This window comes from Phalacrocorax aristotelis, chromosome 23 (genome assembly GCF_949628215.1).
Source record: "Phalacrocorax aristotelis chromosome 23, bGulAri2.1, whole genome shotgun sequence".
In the NCBI taxonomy this organism is placed as follows: Eukaryota; Metazoa; Chordata; class Aves; order Suliformes; family Phalacrocoracidae; genus Phalacrocorax; species Phalacrocorax aristotelis.
In genome coordinates this window covers 1,585,402-1,606,006 of record NC_134298.1, presented here as the reverse complement: position 1 = coordinate 1,606,006, position 20,605 = coordinate 1,585,402, and the positions used below count along the sequence as shown (strand labels likewise).

The following is a 20,605-nucleotide window of genomic DNA, read 5'->3' as shown; positions in this document are numbered from 1 at the left end:
CGCATAGCCTTTGGTTCTAGGAACATGTGCCCAAGCTCAGGCGAGGAAAGAGATAAGCGGTGCACCAAGCGAACACCCTCCCTCACCTGCGCAAACGCCTGCTAATTAGGAACTACTACAGCTAGAGCATGCTCAGATCAAAACTGCCAATGTCTTGAGACCCGTGCTGAACGCCAGAAAGGCTGCGGGGAGTTGGCCTCGTCTGGCTGCCAGCTGCCCACCAAGACACTCTATCCTTCCGTGTCCTCAGCGAGACAGGGGGCAGAAAATAAGGAGAAAACTTTGTGGCTTGGCATAAAGGCAGTGTAATGAATAAACGCAAGTCCCACGTGCATAAGCAAAGAAAAGCACTGCTCAGCAGAAGGCAAAACATTTCTGTGTTACCAGGACCCTTCTAGCTACACCTACAAAGCACAGCACTATGAAGGCTCTTATGGGGAAAGTTAATTCCACCCCCGTCAGACGCAACACAATTGTGATAACAACCATTGCACAACCATCCCAAAGACCACCCTGCCAGAATGACCAGGGAGCAACATCTCTCTCCCTGGGCATCATGGGAGAGATTCTACAGAGGAAAGGATGACACAGAGGCATGGACTGGGATGCAGCAGAACTTTACTGAGGCAGAAGAGGGAACTGTGGTCGTTCTGAGTGCTGGTCCCAGCGCAGGGAGCACCAGGCTCAGATAGGAGTCTTCGCCCCATGGCTGTGGCCGAGACCCTGCCAGGTGTCCATCTGCCTGACGGGCTGCCGGTGTGGCTCAGCCCTTCTGAAAGCAACCAGCCGACCCTCCATCCGCACTCCAGTGCCATCTTGTGGGTCCCTGGGGGCCTTCCCCAGGGCCATCGCCAGCAGCTTTAGCAGGGGAGGCAGCTCCTGCCGCAGTAGCCGCTGCCAAAGCCGGAGAGGCCAAAGCCCCCGGAGGAGATGGGCACTCCCTGAGAGCTGAGGATGCTGCCAACGGCAGCGGAGGTGGAGGATCCCACGGCGGTGCTCTGTGGGAAGGAGCTGAGGATGGGGCCGGGCAGGGTCACCACCACGGGGGAGGGCTGGATGACGACGGTGGAGTCCTGGCACTGCCTGACACAGGGCTCATTGCAGCTGTTGGCCAGCGGGGTCGGGCCGCAGGGCTGGCAGGGCAGGCACGGGTTGTAGCAGGACATGTCTCGGGGCGGGAGGTGCACCTGTGAGAGTGGGCAGGGGGAAGCAGAGCATGGGGGGGGAGGGGTGGGTGAGGTGCAGCCTGTCACCCCAGGACGATGAGGAATACCATTTCCCTCAGCCCAAAAGAGCTCCAAGAAGAACGACTAAACCCACATAGCACCAGCTCAGCAGACACCTCAGCCCAGCCTCTCTCGAAGCCACACCATCCCTCTACCGTGGCATGGGGACTGAAGACACAGCAGGGGAAAAAGAGCCAAGTGTGGGCTGAGAAATCCCACAGTAGGAAAAGGAGGAGGCAGCTGAGAAAGACAGGAAAGGGCTTCAGCTCACCTTGTTCCCAAGGAAATCGAGGCGAGAGGAGTGGGTGAGAGAGTGACGGGAAGGGCCTGCTTTTATACTGCTCCTGCACTGCCCCAGGCCCTCAGTCACTGCACGCGGGCAGTAATTTTCCAACAGACTCACCTCCAGAGAAAAATATCCTACCTGATGGCACAGGCTGTGTTTTGGTTTACGTCAAGCCTGCCATTTTATTTCCTCATTTCTGACATGACCATTAGGCCACGGAGGCTCTTTTGAAGGAAGGGGATGAGAGGCCCAAGGATTTCTTGCACAGAATCATGTCAACACAGGCAAAAGGTGTGTCCCCAAGAGCTGGGGAGGTCTGTGGAGAGGGAGGACATGGGTCTGGGGAAATCTGGTGAGATGTTTTCAACAGCCTGTGCAGGAAGATGGGCATATCTTCCCACCAATGCTGTCTTCTCCCTGGTGCCCGAAGGCGTCTGCGAATGGGGACACGCCGCATCCTTCCTCCTCCTTGACTGCCCCCATGCTCGCTCCAGCAATCACTGACCATTGCCTCTGTGGGCAGGTGGGCTGTGCTGTGGTTACAAATGTCTTCTCCCAAGGAAAGCTTCCCATTCCTGCAAACTTTGGCCAGTGTCTATGGTAAAGTCATCCCCTCTTGTGGCAGTCTCTGGGGGTCTCCTAACAATGACATCTGCGGGCTTGTGGAATGAGAACGTTGCCCTCCCAAAGCCCCAAAATAAGTTGGGCCCCTCCCTCCTCCCTACAAGGCGGGTGTGTTGTGGCTCTGGACAGAACCTTGTTCCTCCCACTCTCCTCACACCACCATGCAGTTTGGCTGCATGCTTAGGACCCTGACCAGCGGGACACACAATGGCCTGCCCTGGAGCTGTGTACTCGGGTGCAGCCAGTGCTCAAAGACGATTTTCCTGGGGCAGGGATGGAGCGGCCCTGGCCTCAGGGGAATTCAGCCCTGCGTGGGGTACAAGCCTGCAGACAGCACGCACTCCTGGCTTGGCCTCACACATAAAGGCTGGCACACGGCCAATCCAACATTAGAGTGTGACTCACCATGGGTAGGGAGAGTCTATCCCGGGAAGCTTGGCTTCTGAAGGCATTCCCTTGCCCTCCTGAGACACATCCCAGCTGCCTCCATGTCTGCAGGGCAGGGAAGTGCATCACCTCCTCAGCGCAGTCTCAGAGCTGCTTCTGTACCCAGGGCCCTGCTGAGCACGTCCCCTCATCCCCTCAGCATCCCCAGGCACGTGGCACTGCAGGGTCCTGACAGACACCGCTCACTGGGGAGGTGGGGGAAGTTTCCTTGCTTCCCCAACAGCGCTGGGTTATACTCCAAACTGAGGAGGCCTTTGGGGCATGGGAAAGGAGGCATGGTGAGGCACTACTGCCAGGAAAAGATGTAACGCTTGAGAACCAAGCAAGAGTCCCAACCTGTGGGGAGATATTTTCTGTGACCTTTTCTTTTCCTCCACGGAGCATTCAGGAGTGCCCCCTCCCACAGCCGGCTGTCTTGGTCCAGGAAGACGAGGCCTGTATGTCCATTGCCTTCCACCCTTCAAGCGTCTCTCCAAGGGTGACCCTGCCCCACGGCTCAGGTCTACCCAGAGGAGGTTTCAGGTCTCTAAGAGCGTAGCCTGGTCCATTCCCCAGGCCATACTGATGTAAGAGGTTCTTCCTTTCCAGATGCAGCACTTGCCACGTGTCCTTCTTAACACTGTGAGGTTCCTTTGGCCCAGTGCTCCCGCTGGTCTAGGTCTTCCTTTACAGCAGCCCTGCCCTGTAGCACATCAGCTGGCTTGTACGGCTCAAGTTTACTCAGGCTGGGAGGGATACCCCTCCTTCCTTCAACTCTTTCAAAGGGCAGAGCAGCCTGGGAGAACTTAGAGGTGACCGCTGGGAGAGAGAAGGCCCTGACTCCCCACAGGCAGCCTGCTCTCTGTCCACTGTCAGGAAATCAGACGCCCCAGTCAGCAGAGGGCCCACATTTTTCTCCCATCACTCTTTGGCTACCCCTGTAGGGGTTGGATGTTGCTCTTGATGCTTGTTGCCTGTTGCTCTTGAGGCCCCTTGCAAGACTCAAGGCAGGCTGAGCTTTGGCTTTCCTAACAGCATCCCAACATGCCCAGGGATTATTCCCACATTCCTTCTCTGCAGCTCATTCCTCCTTCCAACTCCAGGATGCTGCCTTTTGACGTTGGTGCTCCGCCGTGGCTACGCCGCTCAGCCAAAGCCAGGCTGCTGAGATTTCTGATTGTTTGCCTCAGTATTGGCTGGACCCTTCTTGCTCTTGGACCATGAGGTGCCTACCCGCTGCCTGACTAGGCCACAGTTGGCCTGCCTGAAGTCCTGGGGCTGTACCCTGCTACTCACTTTCCTCCCTGACAACAGCTCTTCAAACCTAGTGTTCCTGTGCTGTGGTAGCCAAGGCTGCCCTTGATTCCCATGTTCCCAACCACTTCTTCCTTCTTCGCAGCAGCCGTGCGTCACCTGTCTTTTGCCCATGACAGAATCGCAGGAGCCTTGAGGTTGGAAAGGTCTTTGTGGTGCTCACAGCCCAGGGGAGTGCAGGAGAGCAAGGACCCAGGAGGGAAAGGAGGTGTGGAAAGGAGGTGTGGAAAGGAGGGGAAGGAGGTGTGGAAAGCCCACACCAGGTGGGCTTCAGCTTTCCTAACCCAAGCGCTGGGTATCTGGAGGTATCTGCTGCCTGTGCCGACATGACCTTATTCGGGATATCCTTGGGCCTTTCATCCCAGCACATGAAAGGAGACTGCATGGCAAATCAAGCACGATGGAAATGAGGAAATGAAGCGGCAGCGTTGAGGGAAACCAAAGCACAACCTGTGCCAGTAGGGAGGATAGTTTGCTCTGGAGGTGAGTCTGTTGGAAAATTACTGCCCGCGTGCAGTGACTGAGGGCCTGGGGCAGTGCAGGAGCAGTATAAAAGCAGGCCCTTCTCCTCACTCTCTCAACCACTCCTCTCGCCTCCATCTCCTTGAGAACAAGGTAACTCTGAAGCCCTTTCTCCTCTGCCTGCTCGTCCTCCTTTGCCTCATCCTCCTCTAGGATTTCTCAGCACAAAATTGTCTTTTTCTCCTTTTGTTGGGTCTTGGAACTGCTTGTCATGGGAGATGGAGGGGACGGAAGGTGTGGCGTGGGCAGAAGCTGGGCTTGGCTGAGGTGTCTGCTGAGCTATGGGCCAGGAAGGGACCTCCCTGGGTCTGGGTGCTCTTTTCAGGGCTCTTTTGGGCAGAGGGGAAGGAGAACCACTAGGTCTGCCTACGGTGCCTCCACCTCTTGGCTCCAGCTCGTGGCTCTTTCCCTCGTCCTGGGGTGACAGGCTGCACCTCACCCACCCCTCCCCCCCCATGCTCTGCTTCCCCCTGCCCACTCTCACAGGTGCACCTCCCGCCCCGAGACATGTCCTGCTACAACCCGTGCCTGCCCTGCCAGCCCTGCGGCCCGACCCCGCTGGCCAACAGCTGCAATGAGCCCTGTGTCAGGCAGTGCCAGGACTCCACCGTCGTCATCCAGCCCTCCCCCGTGGTGGTGACCCTGCCCGGCCCCATCCTCAGCTCCTTCCCACAGAGCACCGCCGTGGGATCCTCCACCTCCGCTGCCGTTGGCAGCATCCTCAGCTCTCAGGGAGTGCCCATCTCCTCCGGGGGCTTTGGCTTCTCCCGCTTGGGCAACCGCTACTGTGGGAGAACGTGCCTCCCCTGCTAAAGCTGCTGGCGATGGCCCTGGGGAAGGTCCCCAGGGACCCACAAGTTGGGACCGGACTGGCGACGGAGCACCCGCTTCTTGCTTTCAGAGGGGCTGAGCCATGCCAACACCCCTTGCAGAAGTACAGGGTCAGCATGGGCTCTTGGAAAGCACAGTGCATGCCTACCCTTCCCCTCTTCCACTCTCTCCTTTCCCTCCCGGGTCCTTGATCTCCCGTGCTCCCCGTGGCTCTGAGCCCCACAAAGCCAGCCTAGGGAATTCCTGCTGGCTCTGCTCCCTCCGTGGGGCAGGCAGATGGACTCCTGGCAGGATCTCTGCTGCAGCTGTGGGGCGCAGGCTGTCATCTGCCCCTGGTGCTCCCTGCACCATGACCAGCACTCAGAATGACCTCAATTCCCTCTCCTGCCTCATTAAAGTTCTGCTGCATCCCCGCCTTTGTCTCTGTGTCATTCTTCCCCCTGCAGATGCTCTCCCAAGATGCCCAAGGGCAGATATGTTGCTCGGGGCTGGTTCTGGGAGAGGCTTGTTGGGGATGGTAATGCAGTGATTGTTAACACAGGCTTGCTTTGAGTATTGTTTGGCACACGTAGGGTGACCCCCTGCTTTCTGAACTTCTCCGCCTATCTGGGGCGGGAAGAGTTACCTGACACACTTTAATGACCGTAGCTGCTTCAGAGACGATCTTAGGTCTCTCACCAAAGCATTCTCTTCTCCACGCTCAGCAAACCCCACACCCTCTGCCTCTCATCCCCAAGCAAGGGCTCCAAGCCTCTCACTCTCCTGGCCACCCTCCGCTGAACCCATTCCGTTTGGTCACGTCCTTCTTATATTGCAGCCCAAAACTTGAACTAATGTTCTAGAGACTGTTGGGCTGGTGCTGAGCCGAGTGGGGTCATCACTCCTAACGATCTCCTGGCTACACGCCTACTCACGCAGTCCAGGATGTTGATGTCAGCCGCCCTTCATGTCTGGGAAGAGTCCTGAGAGTTGAGTTTCACCTGTTTTAATGGGGTTACCAAAAAAGCACCTCTTCCTGGCCCTGCTCTTGGGCTGTTGCTTGTCAGAGGGCGAAGGAGATGTGAGGTGACGTGGCTGGTTACTACCAAGACAGATGCTGATCACGGCTCTACCCACAGTGCTATTGTTGGCCATGATGTCATACAGCATGCCACAGCTCTTTTGTCAATTCTGGTCAGCTGTTTGGGGGTCATTTCCTGCTTGAGCCTCCTCCCCCAGCACAGCAGCAGCCAGGGCACGAGCGATTGCTACCCCTTCCCACCTGACTCCTCTCCTCCCCACCTGGCCACTTCCCAGCAGCTTGTGGGGCTGCTGCCCTCCCAGGGCTTCGCGCAGCCCAGGCTCCTCAAGCGACATCAGCAGTGGCCACGCGTCCCTTCCTCAGCAAGTGCACTGAGGCCCAGAAGGCACGGCTGCGCAGAGGTCCAGCAAAGCAGGGCCTGAATGGCCAGGGGCTCTGGAGGACTCATGGATGACTTCTTCTCCATGAAAGTGACGGTGGCCCGAAGGGGCCCACCGCCCTGGGTCCCACCCTGCCCGCCTTTTGCAAAGAGCAAAGGCTCCCCATCTGCCCTACGCACCTCCAGCGCAACGCTCTCCTCACCCTTGGTGCTGCGGTGTCCGTAGACGGAAGGACCACGCTGCGGCAGTTAGCAATCGTTCTTGTGGCGGGTTGACCTTGTCTGGCTGCCAGGTGACGGGGATACAGGTGTTACCTTATTAATCACATCCATAAAGATGTGGTGACAGCCACCCTGCCATCGTACTCCCAACAAACACCTCTCCTGGGCAGGTCCGTTGCCCTTGCTTTGTTTCATGGCCAATCCACCTCTAAGAAGAATCAGCATTTTTCTTTTTGCCCTTCCCTAACCCTTCTTCTGCTTTCTTGCCCCCAGATAATGGGGTAACTGAGCTGCAGCTCAACTGACAGCCTTCTTGCACGGCCCCTTATTAGCAGCGGCCTTCCCCGCTGTGTGCGCACGCAGGTTTCCGGCTCAAAGGTGGGCTCAGCATCCCACTTCCCCTGGTCATGCAGGAAGATCCGGAGAGGGCCACGTGACACGGTCCGGGGTCTTCCTTTCCCCCCTGACCACAGCAGGAGCAGACTGGCTCTGTGGGGCACCCCTCACAGCTGAGGTGCTGGCCTGCGGGGACAAGGAGGGAGAGAGATTTTCTTCAACATTTCAGAGGCAGCAAGCTGCTCTCTCCACAGTTGGTGTATCCAAATCTGGGCAGTGCAGTGTTGCCAAGCTGTTAGAATATGCCACTGGTGCATTGCGGACCACCTTTTTCACATGGCCCGTATACACGGGGCATTCTCCAGACCTTTGGAGACCTCCTTGTCACCCAGGTCACCGTAGACGATGACCAGCACCGCTAATTCTCTTGGGTATTGGATGCCATCCAAAGTGATAGTCCACCTTCCTCACCAAATCACAAGATCTTCCCTCAGCGGAAATCCTGTCCTCGTACTTGACAGGAGACGCCCCCGGGCACTGCAATTCACCGCCTCTTTTCCAATGCCGCTGTCAACTCCCCACTCCCTAGCGAGGCGCTCAGCCTGTTGGGCTTCCTTACCTTCCAGTTCCTGACTGTTGGCCCTGCTCTTCCAGCATCGGAGTTGCCAGGCAGTGATCCGCTTTCCCGGCTGCTGCCTGTAATCTTTCCACATCTCCCAAAGTTCCCTTGAGGTCAGGGACCGGGTACTTCCTGTCTCTTGAGTGATTTCTCTCACTTCTCCCTCCCACTTCTTTGCTGAAGGACCAGCTTACCCATCAGACTCTTCGTCCCCCTCATTCCCTTACTAATGGACGATATGGTCCGGTTCACCTCCCTGCCCACTATTTCTTTTCCACTACTGGAGCAATTACTCGAGGTGGTGTTTGGGTCCCGATCTCAACCATGGCTGTCTCAGATGTGCTTTGGGTCTCTGCCTCAACTACCACGTTCTTAGATGTAGTTTGGATGCCCGGCTGAACCGTGACATTCTCAGAGAGGTTTGGGTCCCTCTCTTAAACACTGTCCTCTGATAGCACTGAATCATGGCTCGATAGGCACAGGTCAAGCTCCAACACAGTGCTAAAAGCAGCTGGTTTTCAGGCAGCTGCCGCCCACGGACCGGCCACCTCAGGGCATGTTTCACTGTCACCGCACCCAGAAATTGTCTCCTCGTACGCCAGCATGACACCACATTCCACAAACCCCACGTTAAGGCGACAGTGTTGGTTAGTAGTTTTAAACACCTCGCGTAAAGGAGAGGGAGGACCTCGGGAGCCTGTGTAACCAAACAACCCACATCAGTCCCGCATGGGAAGAGGGAGGTGTGTTCCCGCACCCTCTCCACAAGGCAGCTCTGCCCAGCACAGGAAGGGCATCCATGCCAGGGCAAAGCGCATAGCCTTTGGTTCTAGGAACATGTGCCCAAGCTCAGGCAAGGAAAGAGATAAGCGGTGCACCAAGCGAACACCCTCCCTCACCTGCGCAAACGCCTGCTAATTAGGAACTACTACAGCTAGAGCACGCTCAGATCAAAACTGCCAATGTCTTGAGACCCGTGCTGAACGCCAGAAAGGCTGCGGGGAGTTGGCCTCGTCTGGCTGCCAGCTGCCCACCAAGACACTCTATCCTTCCGTGTCCTCAGCGAGACAGGGGGCAGAAAATAAGGAGAAAACTTTGTGGCTTGGCATAAAGGCAGTGTAATGAATAAACGCAAGTCCCACGTGCATAAGCAAAGAAAAGCACTGCTCAGCAGAAGGCAAAACATTTCTGTGTTACCAGGACCCTTCTAGCTACACCTACAAAGCACAGCACTATGAAGGCTCTTATGGGGAAAGTTAATTCCACCCCCGTCAGACGCAACACAATTGTGATAACAACCATTGCACAACCATCCCAAAGACCACCCTGCCAGAATGACCAGGGAGCAACATCTCTCTCCCTGGGCATCATGGGAGAGATTCTACAGAGGAAAGGATGACACAGAGGCATGGACTGGGATGCAGCAGAACTTTACTGAGGCAGAAGAGGGAACTGTGGCCGTTCTGAGTGCTGGTCCCAGTGCAGGGAGCACCAGGCTCAGATAGGAGTCTTCGCCCCATGGCTGTGGCCGAGACCCTGCCAGGTGTCCATCTGCCTGACGGGCTGCCGGTGTGGCTCAGCCCTTCTGAAAGCAACCAGCCGACCCTCCATCCGCACTCCAGTGCCATCTTGTGGGTCCCTGGGGGCCTTCCCCAGGGCCATCGCCAGCAGCTTTAGCAGGGGAGGCAGCTCCTGCCGCAGTAGCCGCTGCCAAAGCCGGAGAGGCCAAAGCCCCCGGAGGAGATGGGCACTCCCTGAGAGCTGAGGATGCTGCCAACGGCAGCGGAGGTGGAGGATCCCACGGCGGTGCTCTGTGGGAAGGAGCTGAGGATGGGGCCGGGCAGGGTCACCACCACGGGGGAGGGCTGGATGACGACGGTGGAGTCCTGGCACTGCCTGACACAGGGCTCGTTGCAGCTGTTGGCCAGCGGGGTCGGGCCGCAGGGCTGGCAGGGCAGGCACGGGTTGTAGCAGGACATGTCTCGGGGCGGGAGGTGCACCTGTGAGAGTGGGCAGGGGGAAGCAGAGCATGAGGGGTGTTTGGTGAGCAGTCTCTCACCCCACCATCAGCTGGAGACAGGAGCTAGAGCTGTTGTACGGGGTCTACTGGGTTCTTTTTTCCAGCAGTTCAGGAGAGCCCTGCTAAGAGGAACTAAGCCCAGAGAGGTCCCTTCTACCCATAGCTCGCTTCAGCAAGGCCCCGGCCTCTCACTATGTCACAACTCTGGCACCTTCCCTCTCCCATGATAAGTAGCCCAATGAGCCAGTGTAGGACAAAGCAGCAGGTATGCTCTGAGATATCCCAAAGGAAGAGAAGGATTAGGAGAAAGGGCTTCAAACTCACCTCGTTCCCAGGGAGATGGAGGCGAGAGGAGTGGATGAGAGAGTGACGGGAAGGGCCTGCTTTTATACTGCTCCTGCACTGCCCCAGGCCCTCAGTCACTGCACGCGGGCAGTAATTTTCCAACAGACTCACCTCCAAAGAAAAATATCCTACCTGATGGCACAGGCTGTGTTTTGGTTTCTCTCAACACTGTCATTTCATTTCCTCATTTCTGACATGCCTGCTCTACCATGCTGGCTCCTTTCATGTGCTGGGATAAGAGGCCCATGGATATCCCGAGTAAAGTCATGCCTGTACAGGCAGTAGATACCTCCAAAGTTCAGGGGGTGTTGGTTTGAGGCAGTGAATTGTGATCAGTTGCAACTCCCGTTGCTGGAAAAGGGCCAGCTCTGCTTTGCGCAACGGATGTCAGCAGAGCACTCAAAGGCTCCTCCTTTTAGGGAGGTGCCATATGCTTCTCCCTCTTTCCTCTCTCAGCTCTCTCCAATGGTCACTAGCAATGGCATCTCCAGGCAGCCAGGCTGTACCAACAGTTTCACCTGTCTTCCTCTCAATGCCCTTTGCTCTGGGGAGAACCTTTGCCAGGCTAAGTATGCAGCGTTGTGGTTAGGAAAGCCAGAGCCCACCTGGTGTTCAGTCAGGCAAAGCATGTGGAGGGTAACAAGAAAGTTTTCTCCCAGGTAGGTCAGCAGCAAAAGAAAGGCCTGGGCAAAGGCTGAATGGGACAGTTTCTCTGGGCACAGGTGGTACAGGAAAGGTGGAGGTACTCCAAGGACTGTTGGCCTTGGTCTTTACTGGCAGGATTTGCTATCGATACATCAGGCACCTGACATTCACCAACCACCTCAAGGGCGTGCATGGCTATAGTGGATCCTCATGCACCCCCCCAGGGAAACCTGCATGCTCAGGCACCTTTCTGAAATGCCTGTACACCAATGCACGCAGCATGGGGAATAAACAGGAGGAACTAGAGATCTGTGTGCGGTCGCAGGGCCACAATCTGATTGAAATTACAGAGACATGGTGGGATAGCTCGCATTACTGGAATGCGGTTGTGGACGCCTACAGGCTTTTTAGGAAAGACAGGCCAGCAAGGTGAGGTGGAGGAGTTGCTCTTTATGTGAGAGAGCAACTGGAATGCATTGAGCTCTGCCTTGGAGTGGAAGGAGAACATGTTGCGAGCTTGCAGGTAAAAATTAAGGGACAGGCCAATATGGGTGACACTGTTGTGGGCATTTGCTACAGGCCACCATTGATCAGGAAGAGGAAGTCAATGAAGCATTCTACAGACAGCGGGAATTCCAGCCTCACAATCGCAGGCCCTGGGCCTCGTGGGGGACGTCAGCCACCCTGATATTTGCTAGAAAAGCAACATGGCGAGGCACGCGCAAGCCAAGAGGTTCCTGCAGAGCAACGAGGATAACTTTTTGGTGCAGGTAGTAGAGGAGCCAATGAGGCAAGATGTGCTGCTGGACCTTATACTAACGAACAAGGAAGGGCTGGCTGAGGATGTGAGAATTGCGGGTAGCCTTGGCTGCAGTGACCATGAGATGGTTGAGTTTAGGATACTGCGAGACAGAAGCAGGGCTATAAGTCGGGTTACAGCCTTGGACTTCAAGAGAGCCAACTTTGGCCTCTTCAAAGACCTGCTAGGAGGAATCCCACGGGCTAGGGCTCTGGAAGGCAGGGGGATCCAAGAGAGCTGGACAGTATTCAAGGACCACTTCCTCCAAGCTCAAGATCAGTGCTTCCCCAGGAGGAAGAAGTCAGGCAGAGGAGCCAGGAGACCTGCATGGATGACCAAAGAGCTTCTAGAGAAACTCAAAAGGAAGAAGGAGGTTCACAGCATGTGGAAAAAAGGACTGGCCACTTGGGAGGAATATAGGAATGTTTTCAGGGTGTGCAGAGGTGCGACGAGGAAGGCCAAGGCCCACTTGGAATTCAGTCTGGCAGTGCATGTCAAAGATAACAAGAAGGGCTTCTTTAAATACATCAGCAGTAAAAGGAAGACTGGGGATACAGTGAGCCCGCTGCTGAACAAGGAAGGGACCATGGTGACACAGGATGCAGAGAAGGCGGAGCTACTGAATGCCTCCTTTGCCTCGGTCTTTACTTGCTAAGGCTGGCCCTCGGGCATCCCAGCCCCCAGAGAAGAGAGGACAAACTGGGACAAAGGCAGACTTACCATCGGTTGAGAAAGACTGGGTCAGAGATCACCTATGCCAACTGGATCCTCGCAAATCCATGGGCCCCGATGGGATGCACTCACGAGTGCTGAGGGAGCTGGCGGATGTTCTTGCTGAGCCACTCTCCATCATCTCTGAAGTGTCGTAGAGGACAGGAGAGGTGCCCGAGGACTGGAGGACAGCAAATGTCACTCCAGTCTTCAAAAAGGGCGAGAAGGAGGACCTGGGGATCTATAGGCCAGTCAGCCTCACCTCCATCCCTGGAAAGGTGATGGAGCAGTTCATCCTGGAGGTCATCTCCAGGCACGCAGAGGACAAGAAGGTTATCAGAAGTAGTCAACATGGATTCACAAGGGGAGATCACGCCTGACCAACCAGGTAGCCTTCTACGATGGCGTGACTGGCTGGGTCAACGAAGGGAGGGCAGTGGATGCTGCCTATCACAACTTCAGTAAGGCATTTGACACTGTCTCCCATAGCCTCCTCACAGGCAAGCTAAGGAAGCGTGGGTTGGATGAGTGGACAGTGAGGTGGATTGAGAACTGTCTCAACAACAGAACTCAGAGGGTCGTGATCAATGGGGCAGAGTCTGGTTGGAGGCCTGTCACTAGTGGTGTTCCCCAGGGGTCTGTGCTGGGTGCAGTCCTGTTCAACATATTCATCAGTGACCTGGATGAAGGGACAGAGCATAACCGCAGCAAGTTTGCTGAAGATACCAAGATGGGAGGAGTGGCTGATACACCAGAAGGCTGTGCTGCCATCCAACGAGACCTGGACAGCTGGAGAGCTGGGCTGAGGGGAACCTCATGAAATTCAACAAAAGGAAGTGTAGGGTCCCGCCCCTAGGGAGGAACAACCCCATCCACTGGTACAGGTTGGGGGAGGGTTGACCCGCAGGAAAGCAGCTCTGCTGAGAAGGCCCTGGGAGTGCTGGTGGACAGCAAGGTGACACTGAGCCAGCGCTGTGCCCTTGGGGCCAAGAAGGCCAACGGTATCCTGGGCTGCATTAAAAGGAGTGTGGCCAGCAGGTCAAGGGAGGTTGTCCTCCCCCTCTACTGCGCCCTAGTGAGACCGAATTTGGAGTACTGTGTCCAATTCTGGGCCCTCCAGTTTAAGGACAGGGAACAGCTTGAACAAGTCCAGTGGAGAGCTACCAAGGTGATTAGGGGACTGGAACATTTCTCTTATGAGGAAAGGCTGAGAGACCAGGGTTTGTTCAGCCTGCAGAAGAGAAGACTGAGGGGGGATCTTATCAATACTTATATATATCTGAAGGGTGGGCGTCAAGAGGATGGGCCCAGACTCTTTTCAGTGGTGCCCAATGACGGGACAAGGGGCAATGGGCACGAGTTGGAACACAGGATGTTCCACCTGAATATGAGGAAAAACTTCTTTACTGTGAGGGTGACAGAGCAGTGGAACAGGCTGCCCAGAGCGGTTGCAGAGCCTCCTTCCCTGGAGACATTCAAAACCTGCCATCACGTGGTCCTGTGCACCCTGCTCTAGGGTATACTTGCTCGAGCAGGGGGGCTGAAGACAAGAAGACAGGAATCTCTCCAGAGGTCCCTTCCAACCCCTAGCATTCTGCGATTCTGTGATTCTGTGATTCCTTGGAAAGTCTGGAGCAGGGAAGACTTACCTGCAGTAGAAGAGGATCAGGTGTGGAAAACATTTAAAGAGGTTGGACTGACCTGAGTGCAAGCGACCTGATGCCATGCACCCAAGGGAGTTGCTTGGTGTCGCTACAAGGCTGTGCTCAACTCCCATGGAAAGTGACCCCAGTCAGGGAATGCAGCTGAGGACTGGAAGAAAGCCAATGGGCCTCCTGTCTTCAGGACGGGCAGAAAGGAGGAGCTGGGGGGAACAGCAGGCCGGCCATCCTCATCTTGATCCCTGCAAAAGTGATGGAGCAAATCGTGCTGGAAGCCCTTTCCCAAGGTGAAAGGGCGAGAAGGTGATTGTGAGTGGTCAGCATGGCTTCCTGGAGGGGAAAGCAGGTCTGACCACCTGACCACCCTCATGGCCTTCTTTGATGATGTGCCTGGCTCCAGTGGGTGAGGGAAGTGCAGCAAATGCTGTTAATCTCATCTAACCAAGGCTTTTGATGCTGTCTGCTGTAATAATCCTTACAGACTGACTAACAAAATACAGTCTGGGGAAGAGGGCAGTGGAGGAGATTGAAATCTGGCATGGCTGCTGGTCTCCAAATGTTGTGGTGAGTGGCACGAAGGACAGCTGGTAACCACTCCCTTCTGGTGCGTTGTAGGGGTCTAGGCTGGGGCCAATAGTTTTTAACTTCTATATGCAAAGTCCTGCAGTGGGGGAAGAAGAACCTCCTGCACCACTACAGTCCGGGGCCAATGGGCTGTGAAAGAGCTTTGCAGCAGGGTACGTGGGTCCTTGTGGACACCATGAGGTAGCCCGCACCCATGCAGAAATGGCATCCGACATCATTCTGGTCTGGGGTAGGAAGGACTTTACTATCAGATTGCAAAAGTTAGAGGCATCGAATCACAGAATAGTTTGGACTGGAAGAGACCTTTAAAGGTCATCTAGTCAACACCCCTGCAATGAACAGGGATATCTTCACAGAATCACACAGGTTGGAAGGGACCTCAGGGATCATCTAGTCCAACCTTTCCGGGAAGAGCAGAGTCTAAACAAGATGGCCCAGCACCCTGTCCAGACGACTCTTGAAGGTGTCCAACGTGGCCGAGTCAACCACTTCCCTGGGGAGATTATTCCAATGGTTGACTGTCCTCACTGTGAAAAATTTCCCTCTGGTGTCCAATCGGAATCTCCCCAAGAGCAACTTGTTTCCATTCCCCCTTGTCCTCTCCGTGGGACTCCATGTAAAAAGGGAGTGTCCATCTTCTTTGTAACTACCCCTTAAGTACTGGTGCACGGCGATGAGCTCCCCTCTGAACCCCCTTTTCTCAAGGCTGAACAAACCCAGCACTCCCAGCCTATCCTCGTATGGCAGGCTTCGCAATCCTTTGATCATCTTGGTGGCCCTTCTCTGGACCCCTTCCAGCCTGGCCACATCCTTTTTGTACAGAGGGGACCAGAACTGCACACAGCGCTCCAGGTGTGGCCTGACAAGTGCTGAGTAGAGTGGGCTAATGATGTCTTTCTCTCTGCTGGCGATGCCCTTTTTGGTGCAACCCAGCATCCTGTTGGCCTTCTTGGCCGCAGCAGCCACTGTTCGCTCATGTTGAGCTTTCTGTCCACCAGGACCCCCAGGTCCCTTTCCACAGAGCTGCTCTCCTGCCAGGTGGATCCCAGTCTGTGCTGCATTCCTGGTGCAGTTTCTCAGGTGCATGATCTTACACTTTTTCTTGTTGAACTTCATAAGGTTCTTGCTGGCCCACTCCTCCAGCCTATCCAGATCTCCCTGCAGAGCAGCTCTCCCTTCCGGAGTGTCTACTTCCCCACTCAACTTGGTGTCATCAGCAAACTTCATCAGGCTACACTTGATGCCGGTATCCAGATCACTTATAAAGATGTTGAATAACATTGGGCCCAATGTCGATCCCTGGGGGACTCCACTTGTGACAGGTTGCCAGTTTGAGAAAGAGCTATTTACCACCACCCTTTGGGTGCGGCCTGTCAGCCAGTTCCCCACCCACTGCACAGACCACTTGTCTAGGCCATAACACATCAGTTTCTCCAGGAGGAGACTATGGGGCACCGTTATCAAAGGCCTTGGAGAAGTCCAGGTAAACAATGTCCACGGCCTGCCCCATGTCAACCAGGCAAGTCACTTTGTCACAGAAGGCCACCAGGTTTGTCAAGCACGATCTGCCTTTAGTGAAGCCACATTGGCTTTTTCCCAATCACGTGCTTCAATTGACTTGTGATGGCCCCCAGGAGGATTCATTCCATAACTTTCCCAGGGATTGAAGTAAGGCTGATGGGCCTAGAGTTACCCGGATCCTCCCTCGAGCCCTTCTTGTAGATAGGGGTAACATTTGCCTTCCTCCAGTCCTCTGGGACATCCCCCGTTCTCCATGACTTCTCAAAGATTATTTAGAGCGGCCTTGCGATGATGTCAGCCAGCTCTCTCAACACCCTCGGGTGGATGGTGTCAGGGCCCATTGATCTGTGGGGGTCAAGCTCCTGCAGTAGTTCATATACTAACTCTTCCTTCACCGATGGTGGGTTGGTGTTTGGTTCGATGGGCAATTTTGTTCCCAAAGCCTGGGACCCTACAGTGCTGATAAAGACCAAGGTGAAGAAGGTGTTGAGGACCTCTGCCTTTTCTGCATCATTCGTGATTGATTCTCCTTTTCTGTTTAACAGTGGGCCTATGTTTTCCTTCTTTTTCTCCTTACGGTTGACATGTCTGAAGAACCCTTTCTTGTTATTTTTTATGTCTACAGCCAGTTTCAATTCAAATTGGGCTTTTGCTTTTCTGACTGTGTCTCTGCACTCGCTGGCTATGCCCCTGTAGTTCTCGGTGGACAATCCTCCACTTCTCCATTTCTGGTGTGCTTCCCTTTTGGATCTGAGTAGACCCAGGAGGTCATGGTTGAGCCATGGGGGCCTCTTGCTCCGCTTACTTCCTTTTCCTTTGTAGGGGATTATCTGGCTTTGTGCTTCCAATAGAGAGTTCTTGAAGAATTCCCAGCTCTCACTACCTCCTTTGTATTCCATGGAAGCCTCCCATCGATCCGTCCCAATTGAGCCCTGAGTGCACTGAAGTTTGCGCTTCTAAAATCAAGAACCCTTGTCTTAGAGCTGACCTTCAGCACACTCAGCAGGATCCCGAACTCCACAATGTTGTGGTCACTGCAGCCAAGGCTATCACTAACCAAGATATTACAAGGCAGGCTTTCTCGGTTTGTGAATAGCAAGTCCAGCAGCACCTCATTCCTGGTTGGCACATCTAACATTTGTATCAGGAAACAGTCCTCTACACATTCCAGGTACTTGGTGGATGACACGCCAGCTGCCGTATTGTTCTTCCAGCAGACGTCTGGGTAGTTGAAGTCACCCATCAGGACCAGATTCTGTTGGCCAGAAGCTTGCTTTAGTGCCCCAAATATCACTTCGCCGGCTTTGTCACCATGGTTAGGAGGTCGATAGCAGATGCCCACTGTGAGGTCCTGCTTGGAGATGACCCCTTTGACTTTAATCCAGAGGCATTCGATAGAGCAGTCGCAATCACCATAGTTGACTTCGATACATTCTAGGTGTTCCTTGATGTAGAGTGCAACTCCTCCACCTCTTCTACCTTGCCTGTCTTCACGAAAGAGCTTGTAACCATCCATTGCGATCCCCCAGTCATTTGAGGTGTCCCACTGTGTTTCAGTTACTCCTATGATGTCGTACCCTTCTGAGAGGGCACGGAGCTCCAGCTCCTCCTGTTTGTTACCTAGACTGCATGCATTCATGTACATACACTTGAGGGGTTTACTCCTGTGTTTCACCTCTTGGGAGACAGCTAAGGAACCTTTGTCACCACACTGCTTGGCCTGACTTACTCCCCCGTTGGATGTGCTGGTGTGAGCGTTTTCTCCACGGATCCCACCCCCCAGGTCCTTCAGTTTAAAGCCTGCCTCACCAAATTAGCCAGCCTACTGCTGAAGATTCCCCTAACCCCTTTTTAGACAGATGGATTCCATCCCTCCCTCGCATGTTGCCGTCATTGAAGAACACCCCATTGTCGTAAAAGCCAAACCCCTCACGACGGCACCAACCACATAGCCAGGAGTTGATATGCATTATGCGCCTGTTTCTGGCTGCTCCCTTCCCTCGAACTGGCAAAATGGAAGAGAAGATCACTTGGGCGCCAATGCTTTTCACTTGCTCCCCTAGGGCTCGAAAATCTTCCTTGATTTTACCCAGGTTGTGGCTCTCAGTGACGTTCATGCCTACATGAAATAGTAATAGCGGATAGCAGTCTGTTTTCCTGATGAGTTGTGGCACCCTCTCAGCAACGTCTCGGACCTTGGCTCCTGGGAGGCAGCACACCTCTCGTGACTCCCTGTCAGGCCGGCAGATGGGTGCCTCAGTACCCTTCAACAGAGAGCCACCCACCACAAGCACTCGTCGGTTCTTTTTACGATACCCACTGTGTGTTGCTGGTACAGTTTCCCCTTGCAGGGGACTTTGCAGACTTTGCTGATGGGTATCCTCAGTCGTTAAGGCTTCATATCTGTTTCTAATTGTGATGGTGGAGGGTGCAGGCTGATGTGGAATCCTGCTCTTGTGAGTCACCAGGGTCCACGGTGCCTCATTCTCGGCGGTGTCTGCCACAGGAACATGATTCTGAAGCCACCTGTCTATCTCTGCCTCAGCTCCTCAAATACTGCACAGCCTCTTCACCGTTTCCTGCAGTTCGGCCACCTGACCCTGTGCACACCTCGTGCAGGTACTTACCTTTTCATCAGGAGGGGTGTTTCGGCATTTGCCGCAACCCACTGCCTGTACTGATGTGTCCTGTCTTACCAGACCCGTCTGGGTGGATGAGTCTGACATCTCAGGGGCTTTCGCTGAACAAACAGTGGTTTTAGCTCTGAGGCGAGTGCTCACCATTTTGCCCAAGGCCAAAGCACTTGCCTGAGCTGTAGACCTACAAGCGGGCTGTGGCATCCTCCTGCTCGCCCTGCCTGCACGAACTGCCGCCCCACGCCCTGTTTGCCCGTCCTGTTCGCCACGCTCCTGGTCGCTCGCACTCCCTAGGGGCTGTTTAAATCTCCCGCCATTGCTTCTGGCAATGCCCCACGCTGCGTCAGCTGCACGTCAGCCTTGCTCGCGAGAGCTGCCGGCTCCTGACGGGTCCCTCTGCTCACCCCCAGGCTTCTTGGGTACGAGGAACCGCTCTGCCTGCCCCGATCTAGCACTGCGCCACGGGACTCGCCCTTGCCGCCGCTGAGCTCCTCGCCGACTGATTCACCTAGATCAGGTTTTTCAGGGTCTTGTCCAACCTGACCTTGAATGTTTCCAGGGCTGGGGCATCTACCACCTTGCTGGGCAACCTGTGCCAGTGTTTCAGCCTCATAGTAAAAAATTTCTTCCTTATATCCAGTCTGAAGCTGACCTCTTCTAGTTTAAAGCCATTACACCTTGCTCTATCACTACAGGACCTACTAAAAAGTCTGTCCCCATCTACCTTATAATCCCCTTTAAGTATCCAAAGGCAGCAGTAAGGTCTCCCCTGAGCCTATGCTTCTCCAGGCTGAAACAACCCCATCTCCCTCAGCCTGTCCTCATAGATGTGTTCCATCCGTCTGACCATTTTTGTAGCTGTCGTCAGGGCTCGCCTCAACAGGTCTCACCAGAGCGTAGCAGAGGGGCAGAATCCCCTCCCTCAACCTGCTGGCCATGCATCTTTTGATGCAGCCCAGGATATAGTTGACTTTCTGGACCGAGAGCACGTATTGCTGGCTCATGTCCAGCTTTTCATCCACCAGTATCCTCAAGCCCCTCTCCACAGGACTGCTCTGAATCCCCTCATCCCCTAGCTGGTATTGATACTGGGGGTTGCCCCTACACAGGTGCAGGACCTTGCACTGGGCCTTGTTGAACCTCATGAGGTTCACATGGGCCCTCTTCTTGAGTTTGTGAAGTTGATCCCTCTTCTTGGCTCAGCACAGCTGACACCACAACTGCTATGAAGGATTTCCCGTTCATGGCTCCCCAGTATGAGAGAGACACAGCCATAATAGCACAAGTTCAGCAAAGGGCCACAGAGACCATGAAGTGGCTGGAGCCCCTGAGGCAGGAGGCGCTGCGATACATAGGGTTGTTCACCCTGGAGGAGAGAAGGCCCCGATGCACGCTTCTTAGCAATGGGTAAAAGAGCTGATGGGAAGGAGTCTGGACCACAGAGCCAGACTGCCCTGAGTCCTGTCCAGTGAAGGGGCAGCAGGTAATAGGCACATACTGAAATACAGGAATTTCCATGAAAAGGTAAGAAAAGAGTATGTTAATGTGAGGGTGGTAAAGCTCCATCTGGGGTTACCACGGACAAGTTGTGGTTTCTCTGGCCTTGTAGGTATTCAGAGCCAGGCAGGACTTAGCCCTGAGCGTCCTCCAAAGGCTGGCCATGCTTTGAGCAGGGGCAGTTGGGGTAGACAATGTCCATAGGTCCCTTCCAACCTCAAGGCTCCTGCGATTCTGTCATGGGCAGAAGACAGGTGATGCACGGCTGCTGCAAAGAAGGAAGAAGTGTTTGGGAACATGGGAATCAAGGGCAGCCTTGGCTACCACAGCACAGGAACACTAGGTTTGAAGAGCTGTTGTCAGGGAGGAAAGTGAGTAT

The 20,605-nt window shown here is 54.7% G+C and overlaps 3 protein-coding genes across 3 annotated transcripts; 1 reads left to right on the top strand and 2 right to left on the bottom strand.

Annotated features, from left to right (window-relative positions):
• Positions 1 to 837: 837 nt before the first annotated feature.
• Positions 838 to 1,166, bottom strand: LOC142067924 (feather keratin 1-like). The gene has a single exon (XM_075116933.1). The coding sequence runs from the start codon at positions 1,164 to 1,166 to the stop codon at positions 861 to 863; it is 306 nt and encodes a 101-aa protein (XP_074973034.1). The 3' UTR covers positions 838 to 860.
• A 3,739-nt stretch (positions 1,167 to 4,905) lies between these two features.
• Positions 4,906 to 5,211, top strand: LOC142067749 (feather keratin 1-like). The gene has a single exon (XM_075116687.1). The coding sequence runs from the start codon at positions 4,906 to 4,908 to the stop codon at positions 5,209 to 5,211; it is 306 nt and encodes a 101-aa protein (XP_074972788.1).
• Positions 5,212 to 9,470: 4,259 nt separating this feature from the next.
• LOC142067923 (feather keratin 1-like) lies at positions 9,471 to 9,785 on the bottom strand. The gene has a single exon (XM_075116932.1). The coding sequence runs from the start codon at positions 9,783 to 9,785 to the stop codon at positions 9,480 to 9,482; it is 306 nt and encodes a 101-aa protein (XP_074973033.1). The 3' UTR covers positions 9,471 to 9,479.
• Positions 9,786 to 20,605: the final 10,820 nt, after the last annotated feature.

Coding starts and splice junctions, on each gene's coding strand:
- LOC142067924 (XM_075116933.1), bottom strand. CDS start 1,166: ATGTCCTGCTACAACCCGTGCCTGCCCTGCCAGCCCTGCGGCCCGACC.
- LOC142067749 (XM_075116687.1), top strand. CDS start 4,906: ATGTCCTGCTACAACCCGTGCCTGCCCTGCCAGCCCTGCGGCCCGACC.
- LOC142067923 (XM_075116932.1), bottom strand. CDS start 9,785: ATGTCCTGCTACAACCCGTGCCTGCCCTGCCAGCCCTGCGGCCCGACC.